Source organism: Scyliorhinus canicula, chromosome 13, assembly GCF_902713615.1.
Source record: "Scyliorhinus canicula chromosome 13, sScyCan1.1, whole genome shotgun sequence".
Lineage (NCBI taxonomy): Eukaryota > Metazoa > Chordata > Chondrichthyes > Carcharhiniformes > Scyliorhinidae > Scyliorhinus > Scyliorhinus canicula.
The window spans coordinates 25,457,454-25,480,099 of NC_052158.1; the positions used below are offsets into that span (position 1 = coordinate 25,457,454).

At 45.7% G+C, this 22,646-nt stretch overlaps 1 protein-coding gene across 1 annotated transcript in view; it reads left to right on the forward strand.

The window, feature by feature from the left end:
* LOC119975529 (centromere-associated protein E-like) overlaps nt 1-22,646 on the forward strand; it is a 249,117-nt gene that overhangs the window by 107,809 nt on the left and 118,662 nt on the right. Inside the window, exons 17-18 of the mRNA XM_038815320.1 lie at nt 16,373-16,408; nt 16,748-16,774. Of these exons, the coding sequence (XP_038671248.1) occupies nt 16,373-16,408; nt 16,748-16,774 (63 nt within the window). The remainder of the gene's footprint in view (nt 1-16,372; nt 16,409-16,747; nt 16,775-22,646) is intronic.

Here is a 22,646-nt window from a genome sequence, read left to right on the forward strand (position 1 = left end):
CCCCTTTCATTATCACGTACTTTCGTGCCTACATTCTTAATTGATATCTGAAAATTACGGGAAAGTGACACAAGTCACAGTTTTCATGCTGCACTAAACTAGTCAAAGGATCACAGCAATTGTACCGCAGGAGAAAAGGGTGCTGAACGTTTGACAAGTGGAGTCTGGTAGGCCGAAGCATTGTCACAGACACGGCAGCGGGCAATAATACTGTTCCCAAGTTCTATCTAATTCAAAAGCTTGAACAGTTTCCTTTGGTTCACAGAGAACCGAATCATTCGGTGTGAATAAATGCCCGTTCTAACATACGTAAAAGTGTCAGGTTGTGAGCTATACTGAATACCTGTCAGGAAAAGTTGTGGTACCTAAGAGCGCACGTCCGGAATTTTCAGCAACCGTCGCACAATCATGGAATCGCATTTTTATTTTGGCTTTTTCCAGCACAGCATTATGCCTATGAAAACAGTCAAACGAAATAATGCATGATTCGAGTAACCAATCATAGGGATGGACGGCCTATGTACCACGAATTGCACCAACATATTTACGTTGCTCAATTTGGTAAGCCAAATCTATTTTGGGCAGAAAGGCAACATTCTCTCTGTCCCACATCCCACCAGTTCGGACCAGAAATAGCTTCTGATCAAATTCTTGATATTTTTCCCTTTCCCGGACAAATTGAAGTTGACTGCGTGTGTTCAGGTATAGGTACTGAGCCCCATACCATTGCCATCGCTGCACATTCCGAATTAGCAGTCCAACGAACTGAACTAATCGGCCCTGGATGTGCTGTCCAAAAAGGAGATTGTCTGGCCAACATGATGCTGAGAGGAGGCATCAGTGTGTTATTTATCTTGTGAGCGATCTACCGACTGTTCACGCAGGCAGGATATTCCATTCCCACTCTGGCGCATGGGTTTCCCGGAGTCGAGGGGGACAGTCACGGGGAAATCTAGTTGACAATCGCAGGGTCGAAAAGTCCCGCTGGTGTCCTTGTCAGCCATCAAAACCATGGGTCGGGTTTGTTGGTAATCCCTTCCCAGTTTGCAACATATAATAACGTATGCCATAGGCGTGGTGTGCTGAGACCTCAACATTTGACCTCATACTTTGGAAGAAATTCGCAGGACGTTTTCCTAAATTATTACCCGAATGAGCGGGATTTTGCTTGAAAAAGCGTTTAACAGACACGCTGTCTGTCCACTGGAGTTCAGAGAGTGAGTTGCGACTTGCCTGAAATAGAAACAACCCCTGAGAAGTGTTTACAAGGTGAATGTTGACTGGATGTTCCTTGTGGTGCGAGAATCTAGAACTGGACTGTCGTGTTTAAAAGTAAGGGATCGAACATTTGAAAAGCAGATGAGGCGCTGTGTTTTTCTTTTTCTCAGACGATTGGTTCTATCCTTTGACCTGCTCTTCCGAAAACGGGGTACCAGAAATGTCATTGAATATATATTTAATGGTTGGGATTTTAAATTGAATACACCGTACATTCAACAGGTGTATATGAGTCGGTTACAAATCACAAGATATTTCCCTCTGTATCGATCCACCCTCCCCACAACCAATTGGTCCCTCCCGCCCACCTCGTTTTGTTGTTTTAGAGTCCTTTCCTGGGTCGCTTCTAATACATTGGGAAGTTACCTTGTGTTTACATGTGTGTAGGGTTTCCAACCCCCCCCCCCCTTTCTGGCCCCATCCTCTTCTGGTTCCGCCCGCCACCTCTCCATCGCATTTTGGGGATTCCATGTATTGTGGCCTTGCTCAGAGCACTCTATATCTGTGTCAACTATTTTGCGGTCCTCGGCCTCCTCTTTCTCAGGTCTCCTCCATCCCTCCCATTCCCTGTTGGTTCCTCGCTCTCTCCTAGGCACCTCCTTGCCCTCGCTCTTTTGGTTGGCGTCGAACAGGTCTTTGAACGAGTTGGTGGATTGGCTACACGCTTTTTGGGAGACGCTTTCTGACCCTCGGATTTCGAGCTTGATCTTATCATTGAAAGATTCCGAGAGGTCTGCCACCCAGTCTGCAGCGGTGTGTCGGGCTGCTGATCGTCAGTCGAGCAGGGTACGAAGGACAAGAGCCTCGGCCTTCTGCCCCATGAATAGTTCTGCCTGGTTCGATACCCGAAATGCTTTCATTCATGGGCACGGCTCTACCTTCACCCCCACCACCTTCCACAGTACTTCCAAGAACAAACCGCAACAAGTCTTGGGCATGTCCAGAACGTGTGGGCATCGTTGCCCGGGCGTCCCTGACATCATTCATATTTGTCCTACACATTCGGGAAGAACCTGCTTATTCGGGTTCTTGCCCTGTGTGCTCTGTGCACCATTTTCAGCTGCAGGAGGGCTAGGCTTGCACATGTTGAGGTGGTATTGGCCATACTCAGTGCTTTGCTCCCGACTCCCCACCCTATTTCTGTCCCTATCTCTTCCACCCATTTTTTCCATGTTTCGTCGAGTGGGAGCATGTCCTTTCTAATAGTCGGCTGTGCAGGTCACCACGGTTTCCCTTCTCTGACTGCCCGCATTCAGTAGTTCCTCCAGAATTGTGTTTCTCGGGTTCCATGGTTAGTTATCGCCTCCTTGCAGTGTTCAGTTCTGTGGAGGTAGCTCCAGTCTCCCCGTCCAGTTCCGCCAGAGTTCCTCGTATGTCTTCAGTGTAAAAGTATTTAACCTTGGCAATGTCCCCACGTTCTGTCTAAACCCGCCAAGGTATCGTCAAATATGTCTGTTGTGAATCTATGTTTGCCGCAGAAAGAGACTTTGCTGGATATTTCGGTCAAGCCGGAGGATTACCTCATTTGGTTCCATGTTCTGCGCGTAGGTACAACCACTGCACTCATTGAGTGTTTTCTTGGCGGGGATTGGAGTGCTGCCCTGGCTAAGGCCCGGAGACTCGGTGCCTGGACAGGAAGTCTACTCCATCCTCACGCATTCGGTGCCTGGTTCTTTCACCCACCCCCTCCCTCTTTGCGCCGTTGTTGCCCAGTCATAGTACTGTAGGTTTGGGCGGGCCAGGCCCCATGTTTCTTCTTCTTTTTCGGACGTTTTCGTAGATATTTGGATTCAACCACAGCCCCCCCCCCCCCCCCGCCCCCCTCCACACGCACACACACACACACACATCCCACACGCACACGCAAACACATCACATGCCATAATATGACCTATCGAATTGAAAAAAGCCTTCGGGACAGCGTTCGCTATGGACCTGAACAGGGTTAGGGTTAGGGTTAGGGTTAGGGTTAGGGTTAGGGTTAGGGCCGAGGCAGTATGGTCATCGTGGTCGTCTGTACACTACCTGCCAGGGACAGCTGGAGAGTACCCCATCTCAACAGGTTCTTTTTTACTTTCTCTTCCATTCTGGTCACCTCCACTGGTGGATCCGTGTCCAGATATGGGCAATCTGGATCCCCAGGTAGCGGTATTTGTTTGGTGCGACATTAAGTGGCAGCTCATCTAGCTCATTTTCTTCATCTCTCGGGTTGACAGAAATTGCTTCAATCTTGCTTAGGTTCAGTTGGTAGTCCGAGAAGGCTCAAAACTCTCTCCGGAAATTCATGACTCCTTCCATGCCGCTGTGTGGATCCGAGGTGAATCGGAGCTGGCCATCCGCATAGAGCGAGATCTGTGCTCTCTGACTCCTCTTCGCATACCCTTCCAGCTACTTGCCTCTCTGAGGGCGATCGCCATCGGTTCGATTGCCGAATAGGAGCAGGGACAGTGGGCACCATTGCCTTGTGCATCTGTGCAGCTGAAGTATTCAGAGATCGTGCCGTTGGTCCTACTCTCGTCTTGGGGGAGCGTTGTACAGGAGATTTACCTGAGGGAAACCTGTTCTCCCCCCACACTTCTCTAGTACTTTAATGAGGCATTTCCAATCAGTTCTGTCGAAGGAATGTTCTGCGTCAAGGGAGACGATCACCTCTGGTGTTCTGTCATCGGATTGGGACTTTATCACGATCAGCAATCGTCTGATGTTCTCTGTGAGCTGACTACTCATAACAAAGCCCGTCTGGCCTGCGACAGCCCTAGGCATATAGTTCTCCACCTGCTTAGCCAGGCAGTTTTGTGAGCATTTCCGCGTCTGCATTCAGCAGCGACAAGGGTCTGTATAATACACATTCCGTTGAGTCATTGTAAGTTTTTGGAATCAGCAATATGGTGGCTTGTATTAGCCTTGGAGGTAAACTGCACATCGCGCACGAGTCTGCGAACATCTGCGAACATTTCCCACAATGCCGGGCTGATGCCGTTTACAATTGTTTTGTAGATGTGCACCGGGAACGCGTTGAGTCACAGCGCCATCTCCGTCTACATGTAGTTGACGCTGTCCATGACCTCTCCCAGTCCTACTGGTGATTCCCGTCCCCTCCATCTATCTATGCATGATAGGCATGTCCAGCCCTTTGACAAATTGTTTCAGTCCGAATCCTCATTGGGGGTTCTGAATTGTGCAGTCCCCGGTAGATCGCCTCGAACACTGTGATGCGCTTTTTTTGGGGGGGGGGGGGGGGTGGGGGGGTTGGCTATCGGTCCGCCTCTGATATTCTTTACCTGTGCTATTTCAGTCGTGGCTGCCTGATTTCTGGGCTAGCAGACGGCTAGCCTTGTCTCCTCGCTTGTGGAACGGCCCCCATGTCTGACGAAGTTGGTGCTCTGGTTTCGTGGTGATAAAATAAGATTTTGCAGGATAAAATCAATTAGTACGTCTTTCGATTACATCAAACGTTCTCCGGTCGGGCCTCAGAGTATCTTCTGTCAGCCTCCAGAATGGAGTCCATCAGTGGCTGCCGAGCCACCTCTCTTCCCTTTCCTTGTGTTCCTTAAAGGAGATAATTTATCCTCAAATCACAGCCTTCAGTGCCTCCCAGAACTCGGAAGGTGAGACTTTTCTGTTCCGGTTGTTAGTATCATATTCGCCTATGGCATTTGAAGTTTTTTTTAGCAGAAGTACTTGTCACCCTGAGGGTTGCGTCCAACCTCCATGTGCCGCGTTCGGCACCGCCCTCGATCAACCTCATATTCATCTAATGTGGACCGTGGTTGCACACTTCTATCAGAGAGTATTCCACTCTGACTACCCTTTGAAGCACCGAATTCCCAACTACAAAGAAGTCTATACGCCTATACACTGGCGAGAAAAATCCTTCTCACCGGCGTGCATGAACTGCGATGAGACCACTGACCCAATCACTTCCAAAACAGGGGGCAGAGGATATAATAGATACTAGCTTCAGGGAGGTGGTCATAAAACACTTTAAGGCAGCTAGGTGGGTGACCGCCTCGAGGGGCAGGCAAGTAAGCAGGAGCCTACTGTGGCTGTTCTCCTCTCAATTAGGTATGCCATTTAGGGTGTACTTCCTCCCTGGTGCCAGGGTCCTGTATGTCTCTAAACGGCTACAGGGCATCCTGAAACAGGATGGTTAAAATACTGATGTCATTATCCACATTGGTACTTATGCAATGGGCAGGATGAGGAATCATATCCTGCAAAGACAATTCAGTGAGTAATATTGGGTGCTAATAAACAGGACCTCCAGGTTAGCAATCTCAGGATTACTACCAGTGCTGCGTCTGCACGTTCTCAATGTGTCTGCGTTGATTTCCTCCGGTGTTCTGTTTTCGTCCCACAAGCCCCGAAAGTGATGCTGTTAGATCATTTGGACATTCTGAATTCTCCCTCCGTGGCTCTGGACATTTGGACATTCTGAATTCTCCCTCCCCGAACAGGCGCTGGAATGTCGTGACTAGGGACTTTTCACAATAACTTCATTCCAGTGTGAATGTTAGCCTACTTGTGACAATAAAGAGGGCAGGGCTCTAGATATATGGATCATTGAGATGTCTTCTGGGGAAGGTGGGACCTGTATAAAAAGTACGGAGAGGCACCAATATACTGGGAGGGAGGTTTGCTAGTGCTGTTGGCGTGGGTTTAAACTCGTGTGGCAGTAGGGTGGGCACAGTAAAAGCGGGCCAGTAAGTGAAATTACTGAGGAAATAAGTGAAACTGAGATGGAGGGAAGAGGGAAAGCAAAGGGAAGCCGCGGGGCTCAGCCGGACTGTGATCGAGAGTGTGTTTGCTGTTGTGCAAGAAGTGTAACAGGTAAGACAGATGAACTGAGAGCCTGGATGATTGCAAGGAACTGTGATGTAATTGCAATAACGAAGACGTGGTTAACGGACGGACTGGAATGACAGCTTAACATTCCGGTATATCGTTGTTTTAGTCCGGACAAAGGGGAAGCTAAATAAGTGGTGGTGAAGCACTCCTGATTATGGAGCATACCACAGCTGTGCTGGGGGAAGACACATGGGAGAGAGCTTGTAGTGAGGCATTATAGGTAGAGATCAAGGTAAGAAAGGAGAAATCACAATATTGGGAGTGTACTATAGACCTCCCAACAGCCCGCAGGAGACAGAGGAGCCGCTGTATAATGAGAAACTGAAAAGGTGTAGAAAAAAAAGCAGTGCAGTTTTGATGACTGAGTTTAGATTTGCCCAATAATGACTGCGAATTCCTTCCATCAGGGGCTCCGATGGAGAGCAAATGTTTAGACGTATGCAGCAGGACGCTTTGATACTTTAGGTTGAAAATCCAACGATGGAGGGGGCCATACTGGGCTTGGTATTGGGAATGAGCCAAGCCTGGTGATTGATGATTCAGTGGGGCCCATTTTGGCCTTAGCGACCATAATTCCATCCGATTTCGATTAGTCATGGCTGAGGACACGAGTGATCCGCGGTCGAGGGTACTTAGTTGGGCGAAGGCCAATTACATCCAAGTTAGGGATGAACTTGGGAATGTGGATTGGGAGCGGCAATTTGGGACAAATGCACGGCTGACATGTGGGAGGTTTGTAAAGGCAAGTTGATTGAACTGCAGGGCAGGCATGCCACTGCAAAAATTAAGAACGGAAATGGCAGGATTGGGGAGGTTAAGCTTAATCAATAGGAAAAATGAAGTGTACAATACGACTAGGCATCTCGAAACTTACGAAGCCCTTGAGGAGTAGAGTGGAAGTAGGAAGGAAGTTAACGTGGTATTAGGAGGGCTAAAGAGACCATGAGATGTATTCAGCAAACATGATAGAGAATCCCAGGGCGTTTATGCATATATTAGGAGCAAGATGGTAGCAAGAGAAAGGCTAGACGACTCAGGACAATAGAGTGAAGTTATTAGTGGAACCACAGGAAGTGGGTGTAATGGTTAATGTGTACATTATTTCGGCATTCCCAGCAAGAAGGAGATTATGGATATTGACATCAGGGATAGGGATGCGAACGCGCTTCAGAATGTCAATATATCCAAGGAGGAAGTGTTGAATGTCCTAAATTGGATTAAGGTAGACACGTCCCCGGGGTCGTAGGGGATCTATCCCAGGTCACTCTGGGAGGCAAGGGGAGAAACAACTGGGGCCTTAATAGATATAGTCAGATCCTATTTGACCCAGACGAGGTTCCATAGGACTGGAGAATAGAGAATGTTGTTATTTTGTTTAAGAAAGGAAGCAGAGGTGATCCAGCAAATTATAGGCCGGTGAGTCTGTTATCAATGGCGGAGAAGCTTTTGTAAAATATACTGAGGGACACAATATATGCACGATTGAGTAAAATTGGACTGGTTAGTGACAGGCAATGTGGTTTTCGACGGGAAAGGTCATGTCTCACCAACTTAATACAGTTTTTTTGAAGAGTTGACAAAGAAAAGTGATGATGGAAGGGCTGTGGGTGTAGTTCATATGGACTTTAGTAAGGCGTTTCACAAATTACCATATGGCAGACTGGTAGAAAAACTAAAATCAGGAATGGTTGTTGCAGGTTCCAGGATTTAGATGTTTCTGTAAGAACAGAGAAGATGGTAAAAGAGGGGGGGGTGTGGCATTGTTAATCAAGGAAAGTATTACGGCGGTAGAAAGGACGCTTGAGGACTCATCTACTGAGGCAGTATGGGCCGAGGTTAGGAACAGTAGAGGAGAGGTCACCCTGTTGGGAGTTGTCTATAGACCTCCGAATAGTCCCAGAGATGTCGAGGAAAGGATTGCAAAGATGATTCTTGACAGGAGCGAGAGTAACAGGGTAGTTGTTATGGGGGACTTTAACTTTCCAAGTATTGACTGGAAATACTATAGTTCGAGTACTATAGATGGGTCAGTTTTTGTGCAGTGTGTGCAGGAGGGTTTTCTGACACAGTATGTAGACAGACCAACAAGGGGCGAGGCCACATTGGATTTGGTACTGGGTAATGAACCCGGCCAGGTGTTAGATTTAGATGTAGGTGAGCACTTTGGTGATAGTGATCACAACTCGGTTATGTTTACTTTAGCAATGGGCAGGGATAGGTATATACCGCAAGGCAAGAATTATAGCTGGGGGAAAGGCAATTATGATGCTATTCGGCAAGATTTAGGAGGTATAGGATGGGGAAGGAAACTGCAGGGGATGGGTACAATCGAAATGTGGAGCTTTTTCAAGGAACAGCTACTGCGTGTCCTTGATAAGTATGTACCTGTCAGGCAGGGAGGAAGTTGTCAAGCAAGGGAGCCGTGGTTTACTAAGGAAGTTGAAGCACTTGTCAAGAGGAAGAAGAAGGCTTATGTTAGGATGAGACATGAAGGCTCAGTTAGGGCACTTGAGAGTTACAAGTTAGCCAGGAAGGACCTAAAGGGAGAGTTAAGAAGAGCGAGGAGAGGACACGAAAAGTCGTTGGCGGATAGGATCAAGGAAAACCCTAAGGCTTTCTATAGGTATATCAGGAACAAAAGAATGACTCGAGTAAGATTAGGGCCAATCAAGGATAGTAGTGGAAAGTTGTGTGTGGAATCAGAGGAGATAGGGGAAGCATTAAATGGATATTTTTCGTCAGTGTTTACACTGGAGAAAGACAATGTTGTCGAGGAGAACACTCAGGTTCAGTCGACCAGGCTAGATGGAATTGAGGTTCAAAAGGAGGAGGTGTTAGCAATTTTAGAAAATGTCAAAATAGATAAGTCCCCTGGGCCAGATGGGATTTATCCTAGGATTCTCTGGGAAGCCAGGGAGGAGATTGCAGAGCCTTTGTCCTTGATATTTATGTCGTCTTTGTCGACAGGAATAGTGCCGGAAGACTGGAGGATAGCAAATGTTGTCCCCTTGTTCAAGAAGGGGAGTAGAGACAACCCTGGTAATTATAGACCTGTGAGCCTTACTTCGGTTGTGGGTAAAATGTTGGAAAAGGTTATAAGAGATAGGGTTTATAATCATCTTGAAAAGAACAAGTTGATTAGCGATACTCAACACGGTTTTGTGAAGGGTAGGTCATGTCTCACAAACCTTATTGAGTTTTTTGAGAAGGTGACCAAACAGGTGGATGAGGGTAAAGCTGTTGATGTGGTGTATATGGATTTCAGTAAGGCGTTTGATAAGGTTCCCCACGGTAGGCTATTGCAGAAAATAAGTAAGTATGGAATTGAAGGTGATTTAGCGGTTTGGATCAGTAATTGGCTAGCTGAAAGAAGACAGAGGGTGGTGGTTGATGGCAAATGTTCATCCTGGAGTTCAGTTACTAGTGGTGTACCGCAAGGATCTGTTTTGGGGCCACTGCTGTTTGTCATTTTTATAAATGACCTGGAAGAGGGTGTCGAAGGATGGGTTAGTAAATTTGCAGATGACACGAAGGTCGGTGGAGTTGTGGATAGTGCTGAAGGATGTTATAGGATACAGAGGGACATAGATAAGCTGCAGAGCTGGGCTGAGAGGTGGCAGATGGAGTTTAATGCGGAAAAGTGTGAGGTGGTTCACTTTGGAAGGAGTAACAGGAATGCAGAGTACTGGGCTAATGGCAAGATTCTTGGTAGTGTAGATGAACAGAGAGATCTCGGCATCCAGGTACATAAATCCTTGAAAGTTGCCACTCAGGTTAATAGGGCTGTTAAGAAGGCATATGGTGTGCTAGCCTTTATAAGCAGGGGGATTGAGTTTCGGAACCACAGGGTCATGCTGCAGCTGTACAAAACTCTGGTGCGGCCACACCTGGAGTACTGCGTGCAGTTCTGGTCACCACATTATAGGAAGGATGTGGAAGCTTTGGAAAGGGTTCAGAGGAGATTTACTAGGATGTTGCCTGGTATGGAGGGAAGGTCTTACGAGGAAAGGCTCAGGGAATTGAGGTTGTTTTCGTTAGAGAGGAGAAGGCTGAGAGGTGACTTAATAGAGACATATAAGATAGTCAGAGGGTTAGATAGGGTGGACAGTGAGAGTCTTTTTCCTCGGATGGTGATGACCAACACGAGGGGACATAGCTTTAAATTGAGGGGTGAGAGATATAGGACAGATGTCAGAGGCAGTTTCTTTACTCAGAGAGTAGTAGGGGTGTGGAACGCCCTGCCTGCAACAGTAGTAGACTCGCCAACTTTAAGGGCATTTAAGTGGTCACTGGATAGACATATGGATGAAAATGGAATAGTGTAGGTCAGATAGGCTTCAGATGGTTTCACAGGTCGGCGCAACATCGAGGGCCGAAGGGCCCGTACTGCGCTGTAGTGTTCTATGTTCTAGAAGACATTCGGGGGGGTGCTAGATGGACACATAACTAGTTTGGTCAGCGAAAACAGAGATCAGTTGTATAATAGTGTTTACGAGACGGGAGATGTGAAGCATGTGGTGTTCCGCATGGGTCAGTACTGGATCCTCTGTTCTTTGTAGTATATATAAATGATCTGGAGGAAAATGTGGGTGGGTGGGTGGTCTGATAAGTAAGTTTAAAGATGACACAAAGATTGGCGAAGTTGTTAATAGTGCCGTGGATTGTTGGAGGATACAACAGGATATAGATAGATTGGACACGGACACAGAAATGACGTATGGAGATAAATCTGGACAAATGCAAAGTGACGCATTTTGGAGGATTAAATCTAGGTATAAACTACAATGTAAATGACAGAACACATGGGGAAATTAACATCCAGAGGGATCTGGGCGTGCAGGTCGTCAGTCCCCTATAAATAGCAACAGAGGTAGCCAAGGTGATTAAGAAGTCATATTGCATGCTTGCCGGGACATTGAAGAAAGGCGTTTGAAAATCATTTCTCAGCAGTGTAAACCTTCTTCAGGGCGTATTTGGAGTATCCATGCAGTTATGGTCACCAGATTTTTAGCAAATCACGGAAGCTTTGGAGAGAGTTCAAAGAACGTACACCAGGGTATTGGCTGGTCTCGAGTGGTTTACTCTCAGGAGTGCTTTAATAAACTAGGATTGTTTTCACTGGAAATACGGAAGCTGCGGGAGACCTCATAGTGGTCTGCAAAATTATTGGAGGCTAAGACAGGTTGGATAGTCGGAGGCATAGACAGGTTGGATAGTCAGAGGCATTTTCCAAAGCTGGGTGTCAGTTAAAAGGGGGCATAGGTTCAATGTGAGGGGGGAATTTAAGGGAGATGTGCCTTGTCCACCTTTCACGCAGAGAGTGGAGGGTGCCTGGAACACGCTGCCAGAGGATGTGGCTAAGAGAGGCACATTAGCGACATTGAAGAAGCATTAGGATGGGTCCATGAATAGGGAGGAAATAGAAGGATACGGAACGAATAAGGCAGAAGGATTGTTTTAGTTAGAGCATCATGATTGTCACAGGCCTGGAGGGCTGAAGGGCATCTTCCTGTGCTGTATTTTTCTTTGTTCTTTGTTCCTTACAAACGTTCTCAGTTCTGTGACCATGCCTGCCGTTCACCCAGTTACGGGGTCTGATCTGTCTGTCAGCGGTTCCTGGACACACATAGAATCTCCACCCATGATCATTTGGTGCGAATTTATGTTGGGGATTTCTGCCATGGTCTTTACAAATTCCGTTTTATCCCAGTTGGGCGCCTATATGTTCACGAGGACAAATGGTGCTCCGTCCAAACACTGCCGATCATGATGTACCGCCGCCGCCCCCCCCCCCCCCCCCCCCCACCTTGGTCGATTACCATCCTCGTCACAGTAAACAACGACCTCTTGCTTATCAATATTTTCTATGAGCTGGAGTCTCGTTCCATAGCAAGAATAGTAGGTTTTCCCATCCAGCAATTCGCATCCGCAGTCGGTCCTTCTCCCGGAGGTGTGTCCATTGCAGGAAGACTATGCCAGCTTTCATACTTTTCAGGTCGGCGAAGACTCTGGATGTTATCACCGGGCCATGAACTCCCCTGTCGCTCCAGGTGACAATTCTGATGAGGTTCCCCACTCCTGCGGAATCACCCATACTTATCTTGTTGATGTGCCACTGCGCTCCGGGAGTTCCCTTTATTCCGCGGCCATCCAAGATGGCCTCAGTCACCATTCTTGTCATGAGGCCCGGTCCCTGTGCTCTGGGGTGTCCCTTTCCTCCAGAGGACAACCAACATAGCTGCCAACTTTGTGTACGCCATGTGGTGAGCCGCGGCTGAACTCTGTTGTTTCCCTTTGTTTAGACACGCTCCAATGTAGCTACTTGTGGTTCCATCTTGTTCCACATTTCCGAGAGTGACCTGCTGAGGTCAGTATCGAGTTCTTTCCCTTTGCTGTTTTGTCCCCCCCCCCCCCCCCCCCCCCCCCCCCCCCCCCCCACCTCGCTGTCCCGACCCGTCTTCCCCATGGTTCCCCCTCTTCTGTCCCCACCTCTGCCTTCAGCCCTCTGGCGCAGTATGCCCTTGCCAGACGCTCCTCCCAAGTGGGAGGTATACCGCGGCCCCCGTCTCACTCATACCTCATGGCACTAGCTTTCCCGCTAGCGTGGTGCCCCTCCCTTCCAGGGTCGACATCACCCACGGTTGCACCCGCTCTGTTGGTGACGTCGTTGCCCCCTCCTCACCCGCTCCTGCATTGTGCTTCGCTTGATCCCCTCCTTTCTCAAAGGTTCATAACGAGGCAGTGCAATCTCACGCAAAATTGTGCATTGTTTCGTCTGCTTGCTCTGTGCTTTACTCATCGCGGCCTCTGTCACTGTCTGCCCCTTCGACCGTTCGTATGGACGAACTATTCCGCCTCTGCCGCAGCAGTAAAGAAAACTGTTCCTTGGCCTGTTATGTTACCCGGTTGCTGTTTATAGCAACCCGAATGTGATTTTGCTTTTAATTTCGCAAACTTTGCCTGATTAACTGCTCCCTGCGCTTTGCCAGGTCTTCCGAAATGTCCTGGCATATTCTGATTTTATCCTCCTAGCTGCATACCTTCGTCTGCCGGGCCCAGAGAAGGATTCTTTCCTGGCAGTGGTACCCTAGCTATTACCGCTCTCGGCTCTTTCCCCGGCTTGGCTTTTGGGCGGTGCGACTTGTGAGTCCTTCGATCTCTGGTAGCTTGGGGAAGCGGGCCCTCCCACTAGATTTCCCAGCATTTTTGCCACCTAGTCCGTCGCATCCCTACCATTGGTTCCCTCAGGCAGGCCCTCCATTTGGGTGGGCTGCCGCCTTGATTAATTTTTATTTTTTCTCAGGCACCCGTCGGTCACAATTAACATTTTGATTTCGGCGCCCAGCGCTGTGATTCGGTCGACTGGTGGCTCCATTCTCCATCTCCTTCATCGTTCCCCTCGGCTTTTAGTCTCTTACCCGTGCGTTCGAGAGCCATATTCATGGCAGATGCCGCCTCAGCTACCACCAATTTGACTGCCATCGTTATTTCGGCCTTAATGGTGTCCCTCATCGCCTTCAGTTGCCTGGTGAGGAACGTCTTCCATCCTACTGGCGGGTGACGTGTGGGGAGGGGTCGGTTTTTTCTTCGCCGGCCTCCCTCGCTCGGTGATGGCTGGCGACACCTCGCCTTGTAAATCCACAGAACCACTTGCTCGCTGCTCTTGTCCCTTGCCGTAGTGATTGGTGTCTCGCTGGCCTCTTGAGATGCTACTTCCTGACATTTTCGCTGTATATATTGTCCTTGAGGGTATAGCAATGTTCTGGCTAGATGCTGCTGGCTACATTGGGTCAAAAGTGCCTATTTTGCTGCTTACAGAGAAGAGAGCCTCCGGGATTATGATTTGTGTTTTCTGTCAGATAGTGCGAGAGAATGGCCGTCTGCTTCTCGTTGTTTCGTCCTCCATTTCCCCGATGTGCGTTATGATTCTTATAACTTTGCATGCTATATGACTGATCTCTCCAGCAATCTTTTAGATTGCCATTTGCACACTTCTAAATCTCTACTTATAAATAGAGTGTATGAAAGTTGTCCGTCGGGTCAATAGCTATCCTTCCCAGGCCAATTTTTACTGTTCATCGGGAAAACTCACAAATATGCCAAAGCTTGCAAATCTTCGGCATGAACACTGCCCAATCTGATTCAAATTGCCATAGAAAGGGAAAGTATCTCAAAATCTGAATAACGCTTAGCGGACAGTTTGATGATGCTACAATGCAGTGGCTATACCGTTGGTGATTTCAAATAACAGGACGCCGCATTCAGTCAGAAAGTACTGTCAACAACACAATTATGCCATGTGCCAGCATGATAAAGTACAGTAAGCCTCACGTCCCAATGAATGGCTGATGTATTCAGTTTACATCTGGGTTTTTTTCGATTCATGTACGGGATGTAGGCGTCGCTGGCTAGGCCAATATTTATTGCCCAAACCTAGTGTCCCTTTAGAAGGTGGTGCTAAGTAGCCTTCTTTAACGGCTGCAGTCCCTGAGTTGTATGTACACCCACAGTGCTGTTAAGGAAGTAGTTACATGATTTTAACGCAGTGACACCGAAGGAATGGCGATGCATTTTCAAGTCAAGATGGTGATTGATTGGAGTGGAACGTCTAAGTGGTGGTGGTCCCATGAATCTGCTTCCCTTGTTCTTCTAGATGTGGAGTGGCTGATGTCATGGGTTTTGAATATGTTTCCCAAGCAACATTGATGATTCCCTGCAGTGCATCTTGTTGATGGTGCACACTGATGCTAATGTGCGCCGGTGGTGAACTGTGTAACCGTTTCTGGAAGGTTCACCAAAATGGGATGTTGTTGAAGCTATGCTCATCCATGCAAGTAGAGAGTATTCCACCTCACTCCTAACATGTGGACATGTTTTGTTGGGTCATGAGTTGAGTTAATTGCCGCAGGAATTTTTTTCTGTCGGTTCTGTTGTTCGTGGCAGGTAATGTAGAATATCGCCTCCACCCGCCCACCTTTGAAAATGGCCAACAAAGAGCAAATACTGTTACATATGATTCGTACAGTAGACAGATTTGTTTAATAAATCTCAGTCCACTCAAAAAATCATTAGCAGACAGTTTAAAATAATCAGCGGAGCTCTTAATCTGTGTTTCTTTCTTTTGCTGGAAGACGCATATCGGAGCTGACATGCCAACAATTATCATTTGTATAATTGTTCTGAAATTTAGCATTTTTGTGTTTGTACTTGTGAATGGCAGAACTGAGCGCTTTGGAAACATGTGTTTCTTTCAGAAATGTTCAAGTTATCTACGACCATTCGACTACTTCCTTTATTAGTTTTCTTTCGTCCTTTTTCTTTACTTTTTTCTGACGTGTATTTCTCTTTTCTTGTTTTCCTTTTCTCTTTTTTGGTCTATCGGCATGTGCTCACCTTTTGATCATGCGCGGATGTGTGTACTCTTTCAAGCAAATTTCCTGACAATCGTTTTCAAAACGCATCTTATGAACCTAATGAGGTATGAACACCATTTCAGTCGTGTCCTTTACAATAGAAGACGAAGCCCAATAGACAAATTGCGGCATACACAGAAATTCCATGTTGCATTCGGCTGGTCACGTCATTTCATGTCAAAATTCATTTCGAAATGGAAAATGAAGACAATGGACAAAGTTAACGTATCCAGTGAACACATCTGACGCGAATGTGGTTCTCGAATATCTACGGTTGAATAATCAAAGAGTCACTATCTCCAAAAAGTGTCAACAATTATGTCATTATACTTTGTCTTTCAGAGAAAGACTGACATAAATTGGCAATGCATTGTGCATTGAAGACTTTAGTGGTAAATGGTAACCGAAGGAGGAAATAGAAACTGATAGTGTGTTTCTTCTACTAAAATCAATTAAACCGTTTATCTGAACAGCAGTGCAATTGCATACTCTCCTTCTTCCTGTCTTCCACGATATCCAGAGATGAGTCTTCAAAGAAATGTAAAATAAGACTCACATTTCTATTTATAGCTGAGCAAATGACATCTCGCAACCCAGCAATCCGACCCACATGCAAGGAGATCTGGTACATTCAGACAGAAATGGAGCTCTTCATGCATGCATATTATATTCTTTCACAATCGCTGCGTGACACTGCACAAATTACAATGATTCTGCAAAATTAGAGATAGGAGATAATATCGCTAACACAAGACTACTGTGGATGTCCTATTAAAAGGAAGTAAACACAAGAAAATAATACTGAGACATCATATTAAAAGCATTTTTTTCAGAACTAAATATTACGAAACAAGCTCTCCAAAAGATACGTGAGTAAAAACTATCTGGGATAACTAAAATATTTGCACTAAAGTCATACTCGTTTGCGGCGTACCTGTTATTTTCTTATGTCACAAAAATGTCGAGGTACTTCTATTTCAACATATTTTTAAAATCAGCATGTTACGCCTTCATTGATAATTGAATACTTATGTATGTTTTACAAAGTCAAAACGATGTATATTGCTCACGGCATCAGTTCACGAAAATAAGTCTTTGGATACCTTGTCCAGATACTTCAGGAGAAATCAAGGCGTGCACCATGATAAACATGTTTCGTTAACAACCAATGTGTTTTGAATTCTGGCACTATTCTCTTGCCTCATTAGAAGAAAACCTGAAACAAAAAGAAAAAGGTAAATTATTGTAACACGTTACGATCCTCACTTTCAAACATTTTATTAATTTCCCCCACTGATGTCTATTTCCATCAAATGATTCTCATTTAATGTGTGCCTCGTGTATAGGTAGTGTTAGTGAAACAGTTAGGTGTTTCTCTTCTTGCAGCGTGGAAGCTTTGTGCACCTTTGGTCCTTCACATTATGATGTTCTCTGTTGCATTTCTTGTTTGTATAATTGCAGTTAAGTTGACTCGATGATTTTTCTTTAATGACATTTCTGAGTTTATTTCCAAATACTTTTCTCATAGATGACCACCAACAATAGTTTGCGAGATGTATATCAGTATCAATGAAAATAAATGCACTGATAACTTTTGAGAAATGTTGATGTAAGCAAATGTTTGTGTTTCGGCCCAAAACTCTTCTGTCTTTTCGTAATACGCACGAAAATAGGACTCTCTGAAGATTTTCTGTCAGCTAAGCAGTCAATTTGATCAGCATTATGTAAAGACAAATTAAATGATATATTTTCCAAATTTAGTAGCTTTCCCATACTTGCCTATCATTTCAAAGGTAATCTCTCATGTTCGTTAGGCATGAATGTTCATATCTATCCAGTTAATATAACGGCGCAGATGAATTTGTCAATTAGACTAAATAATTTATGAAAACTGAAGTCCGTGCAACTGATGCAATAATTATCGTGATTGCACTGAGAGAAAGAATTACATATTTGCATTTATGCGGAATGGATCATGACTGGCGGACATTCAATAGCACTTTGCAGCAAATGGTTATGCTGCAATGTATTGCGAGCGAAAGCCAAGCTACCATAAAACGAGAAGGGAGAGGATCAGAATTAAGTCTTTCAGCCCATTGAGTGTGCTCCCCCACTCGATTGTGGTAGATACATTTCTTATCATGCCTTTTCCCCTGAACCAATGGTTATTTTGTTAATCGAAAAATTATCTATCGCTGCCCTAAAAACATTCAAGGGTTCAGCCTTCTTCGGCAAAAAGTTCCAGATTCAAGATCTTCTGTCTGAAGAAATCCCTCCTTATTTTAGTTTGAAAGTATCGCACATTCTTTCTAAGATTATGCCCTTGCTTCTAGTTTCTTCTACTACTGGAAGCAGCTTCTCCATGTCTACCCTATCAAGGCCTCAGTATTCTGTAAAGTCCAATAAGTCCCCCCCCCCATCCTTCTAAACTCCAGCGTGAACAGACCCAAAGTCTTCATCCGTTCCTCATATGATAAACCCGCCATTACGAGGTATGTCACCATCCTCTGGACCCTTACCAAGGTCAGCACATCCTTCCTTAAATACGGGGTCCAGAACTGCTCACACTATTCCAATTGGCGCCATATCAGAGCGGTATACAGCCTCCGCAGTCATCCCTGCTCGTATCATAGAATCTACGGCGCGGGGACACGCCCTTTTACCCAAACTGGTCTATCCCAACGACAAAAACATCTAAGCTATTCCCCATTTGCCTGAATTTAGCCGATATCCCAAATCGCTCTAAGCCTTTCCTATCCATATATATGTCCAAATGTATTTTGCATGTTGTACATGTCCCTGCCTTAACCAGTTTCTCTGCTAGATCATTCCATGTACGTACCACCAACTGTGTAAAAACATTGCTCCTCAAGTTCCCATTAATTCGTCCCCTTCTTAACTTAAACCTATGCCCTCTGGTTCTCGATTCCCCAACACTGGGAAAAAGACTGAGTGCAATTACCCTATCCATGCCTCTCAAGATCTTATACACATCTGTAAGATCACCCCTCAATCTCCTGCGCTCCAAAGAAAAAAGTCCTAGCCTGTCCAATCTCTCCATATTACTCAGTCCCTTGAGACCTGGCAACTCCTTTGTCAATCTCTTCCGCACTCTCTGCAGTTTAGTAACATCGTTCGTGCAGCCTGGCGACCAAAACTGAACACAGTACTCCAGCTTTTGACAAAGAGTAATTGGACTCGATACGTTAGCTCCTTTCTGTCCCTACAGATGCTGCCAGACCTGCTGAGATTTCCAGCATTTTCTCTTTCGTTACACTACTCCAGGTGCGGTCGTAGCAACGTCCTGTACAACTGGAACATAAATTCCCAACTTCTATGCTCAATGCCCTGACTGCCAGCATGCCAAAGTCATTCTTCACTGCCTATTTACCTTTGAGCGTACCGTTAGAGAACGGTGCACCCGATCTCTAAGGTTCCTCTTTACCACGATAGTCCCATAGCCGCTACCATTCTCCTTGGATGTCCTACCTTGATTAACTTTCCAAAATGCAACAGCTCACACTTATCTGTATTGAACTCTATTTTCCAGCTCTCCCTGGCTTCCATTTCATCTAAACTTCCAGAGAAGCCTACCATATAGAACTTTCTCAAAGGCCTTAATGAAGTCTATATACATTACGCCTATCGGCCTGCCCTCGTCTTCTTTCCTGGTCGCTTCATCAAAAAACTCTAACAATTCTGCAAAGCATGCACAAATCCGTGTTGTCTACTCCTAATCAAACTCTGTCGTTCCAAATGCGTGTATCTTATCCCTCAGAATCTTTTCTAGTAATCTGCTCATCACATATGTTCGACTTATATTCTGTCCCTCTCAAAATGTATCCAAACATTGCAATTGCCTTCCTAACTGCGAACTGAACCTGCGTGTCAACCGGAAGATAATCTTGAACTAATATGCCTACTTCACTTTGTGCATCAGATTTCCGAAGCCTTTTGACATTTAGTAAATAGTCTATGCCTCTATTCTCCCACCAACGTGCATAACCACTCACTTTTACAGTTGTATACCATCTGACACTTCTTTTCTCATACTCCGAACCTGTCAAAGTCGTTCTGCGACCTGCCTGCTTCCTCAACACTGCCTCCTGCAGATCTTTGGAACATCTGAAAGGTTCGCAAAAATCCCTCAATTGCTTTTTCCAGATCATTTACATATATCGTGAAAATATGTGGCCCCCAACACTGACACCTGTGGAATACAACGAGTCACCGGCTGCCACCCTGAAAACGACCACTTTATCGTCACTCCCTGCCTTCTGCCAGTCAGTCAATCCCCTATCCATGCGAATACCTTCTCGCTAGCACCATGGACACTTAATGTATTAACAACCTCTTGCACGGCACATAGTCAAATAGATCACGTCCACTGGATCTCCATTGTCTTGTTTCCTCGTTACGCCTCAAAGAATTCGAACAGATTTGTCATGCCTGATATTACCTTGACGAAGGAACAGCTGAGGACTATAGGTCCTCCTTGGAGTTTATATGGATGAGGGGGTCTTATTGAAACATACAGGATACTGCAAGCCCTGGATAGAGTTTACGTGGTGGGGATGTTTCCACTTGCATGAAAAACTAGAACCAGAGAACACAATCTCAGACTAAAGGGACGATCCTTGAAAACAGAGATGAGGAGGCATTTATTCAACCAGAGGGTGGTGAATATGTATAACTCTGCCGCAGAAGGCTGTGGAGTTCAATCACTCGGTGTCTTTAAGGTAGAGATAGATATATCCTTGATTAATAAGGGGATCAGGATTTATGGAGAGAAGACAGGAGACTGGGGATGAGAAAAATATCAGCCATGATATCAGCTGGTTTAGCACACGGCTAAATTGTTGGCTGTGAAAGCAGACCAAGGCGGGCCAGCAGCACGTTCAATTCCCTTACCAGCCTCCACGAACAGGCGCCGACTAGGGGCTTTTCACAGTAACTTCATTTGAAGCCTACTTGTGACAATAAGCGATTTTCAGCTTTTTTTCATGGCTTAATAGACTCGATGGGGCGGGTGGCCTAATTCTGCTCCTATGTCGTAAGGTCTTATGGCCTTATGAATTATTGATGACGAAGCCCTATTTTCCCATTCACCTCCAAGTATTCCGCAATCTCATCCTTAATAATAGACTCTAAAATCTTACCAACGTTGAAAGTCAGGCTCACTGGCCTATCGTTTCCCATCTTGTCCTTGTCTTGCCTCTTAAACAGGTGTATTACATTAACCATTTTCCAGTCCTCTAGTGCACTCTTTGACTACAGTTATTCCTTAGCTCCAATGTCCTCAGCTATCATTTTGGAACACTCGGGTGTAGTTCACCCGGTGTGGGTGATTTATTCACGTTCGCACATTTCAGTTTCCACACCACCTTCTCTGAGTGATGGCCACGACACAGCTCCCTGCCCCCTGACTGGCTTGAAGCTCTGGTATATCACTGGTGACTTCCACTATGATGACTAATGCGACGTACCTATTCGGATCCTCAACCATTTATTTGTTCCTCATTACTACGTCTGCAGTTGTTCAGTACCCATTACTGCCTTTCACATAGCGGAAAAAACCCTTGCAATATTTTATACAAGAAGCTAGCTTGTACTCTTATTTCATCTTCTCCCCCCTGCCAATTGTTTTTTCAGTTGTCCTCTGCTTGATTGTAAATAGTTTCAAATCCGCTAGCTTCTCACTAATTCTGGCCACCTTGTGTGCATTTAATTTTGTGTTTATGCTTTCCTTGACTTCCCTTGTCAGCCATTGTTGTCATCCCTTGGGCACGTTTCCTCGCCCTTGGGTTGTGTCTCCCGAATAACCCCCATAAAGTCCTGCCATTGCTGTTCTACTGTCCATCCTGATAGGCTCCCATTCCAATCAACACCGGGCAGCTCCTCCCTCATGCCTGTGATGTTACATTTACTCAATTGTTACATCTGATTCCAGCGTCTCACTGTCAAATTGTAGGGTGAATTCTGTATTTACTGCGTCGTAAAGATTAAATTACATTACGTTTCCAATCAAGTATTCCTCATTACAAATCATCAAATACATAATTTCCGGGCAGTACGCTGGCGCAGTGGTTAGCATTGCGCCGAGGTCCCGGGTTCGATCACGACTCTGGGCCACTGTCCGTGAGAAGTTTGCACATTATCCCCGTGTTTGCGTGGGTTTCGCCCCCCGAACCCAAAGATATTCAGGTTAGATGGATTGGCCACGGTAAAATTGCCCTTTAATTGCAAAAAAATGAATTCGGTACACTAAAACTGAAAAGAATACAAAATGCCCTGTTCCCTCGTGGGCTCTACGACAAGCTGCTCCAAAAAAGACATCTTAAAAACGTTCGTTAAATTCATTTACTGGGAATCCGCTACCAACCTAATTTTCCCAATCCACCTACACATTGATGTCCCCCATTGTTATTGTAATATTGCCTTTCTTAGCTTTATTTTCTGTCCCTTGATTTATATGCTGACAAGTAATAGAAGAAGTAATGTAACAGAAAGTTTGGAAAGCAGCAGGAATCGAACGACATTCACAGCATAAAAGAGGACAACATGAGAAGGAAAGGGTGGATGGTCAACTGAGGACTGAGTGTGTTGCACCTAATTGCGTGTCGTATACAAACCAAGTTAAATTAGCTTCGAGCACACACTAAATTGACAGGAATGTTGTTCCGGCATCACAGAAAGTTGGGTGCAAGGGGGTCAGCGTTGGGATCTAAATATCCAAGAATATGTATCATATCGAAATGAGACAGATGGGAGGGGTTGCAATATTAGTAAGAAGTTTAATTAAATCGACAGTATGAAGACATCTAGGGCCGTAAGATATAGAATATGTGTGGCAGGCTTCAGGAATCTCAAAGGACAATGGGGCGTGATGGGGGTTATCCTTGCTGAGAGGTCCCTAGTAGTACTCAGGTGGTGGGCCAGAAAACAAATCAGGAGATAGAAAAGGCACGTAAGAAAGGCTGTATCACATTTGTCCTATTGGAATAAGACAAGGGCTGTGTTTCCTGCAACCTTACTTCTTGGATCAATCCACCAGTCTCACTCATAGTCACTTCCTCCTTTCCCTGACCACTGTCTAAATTCAAGCAA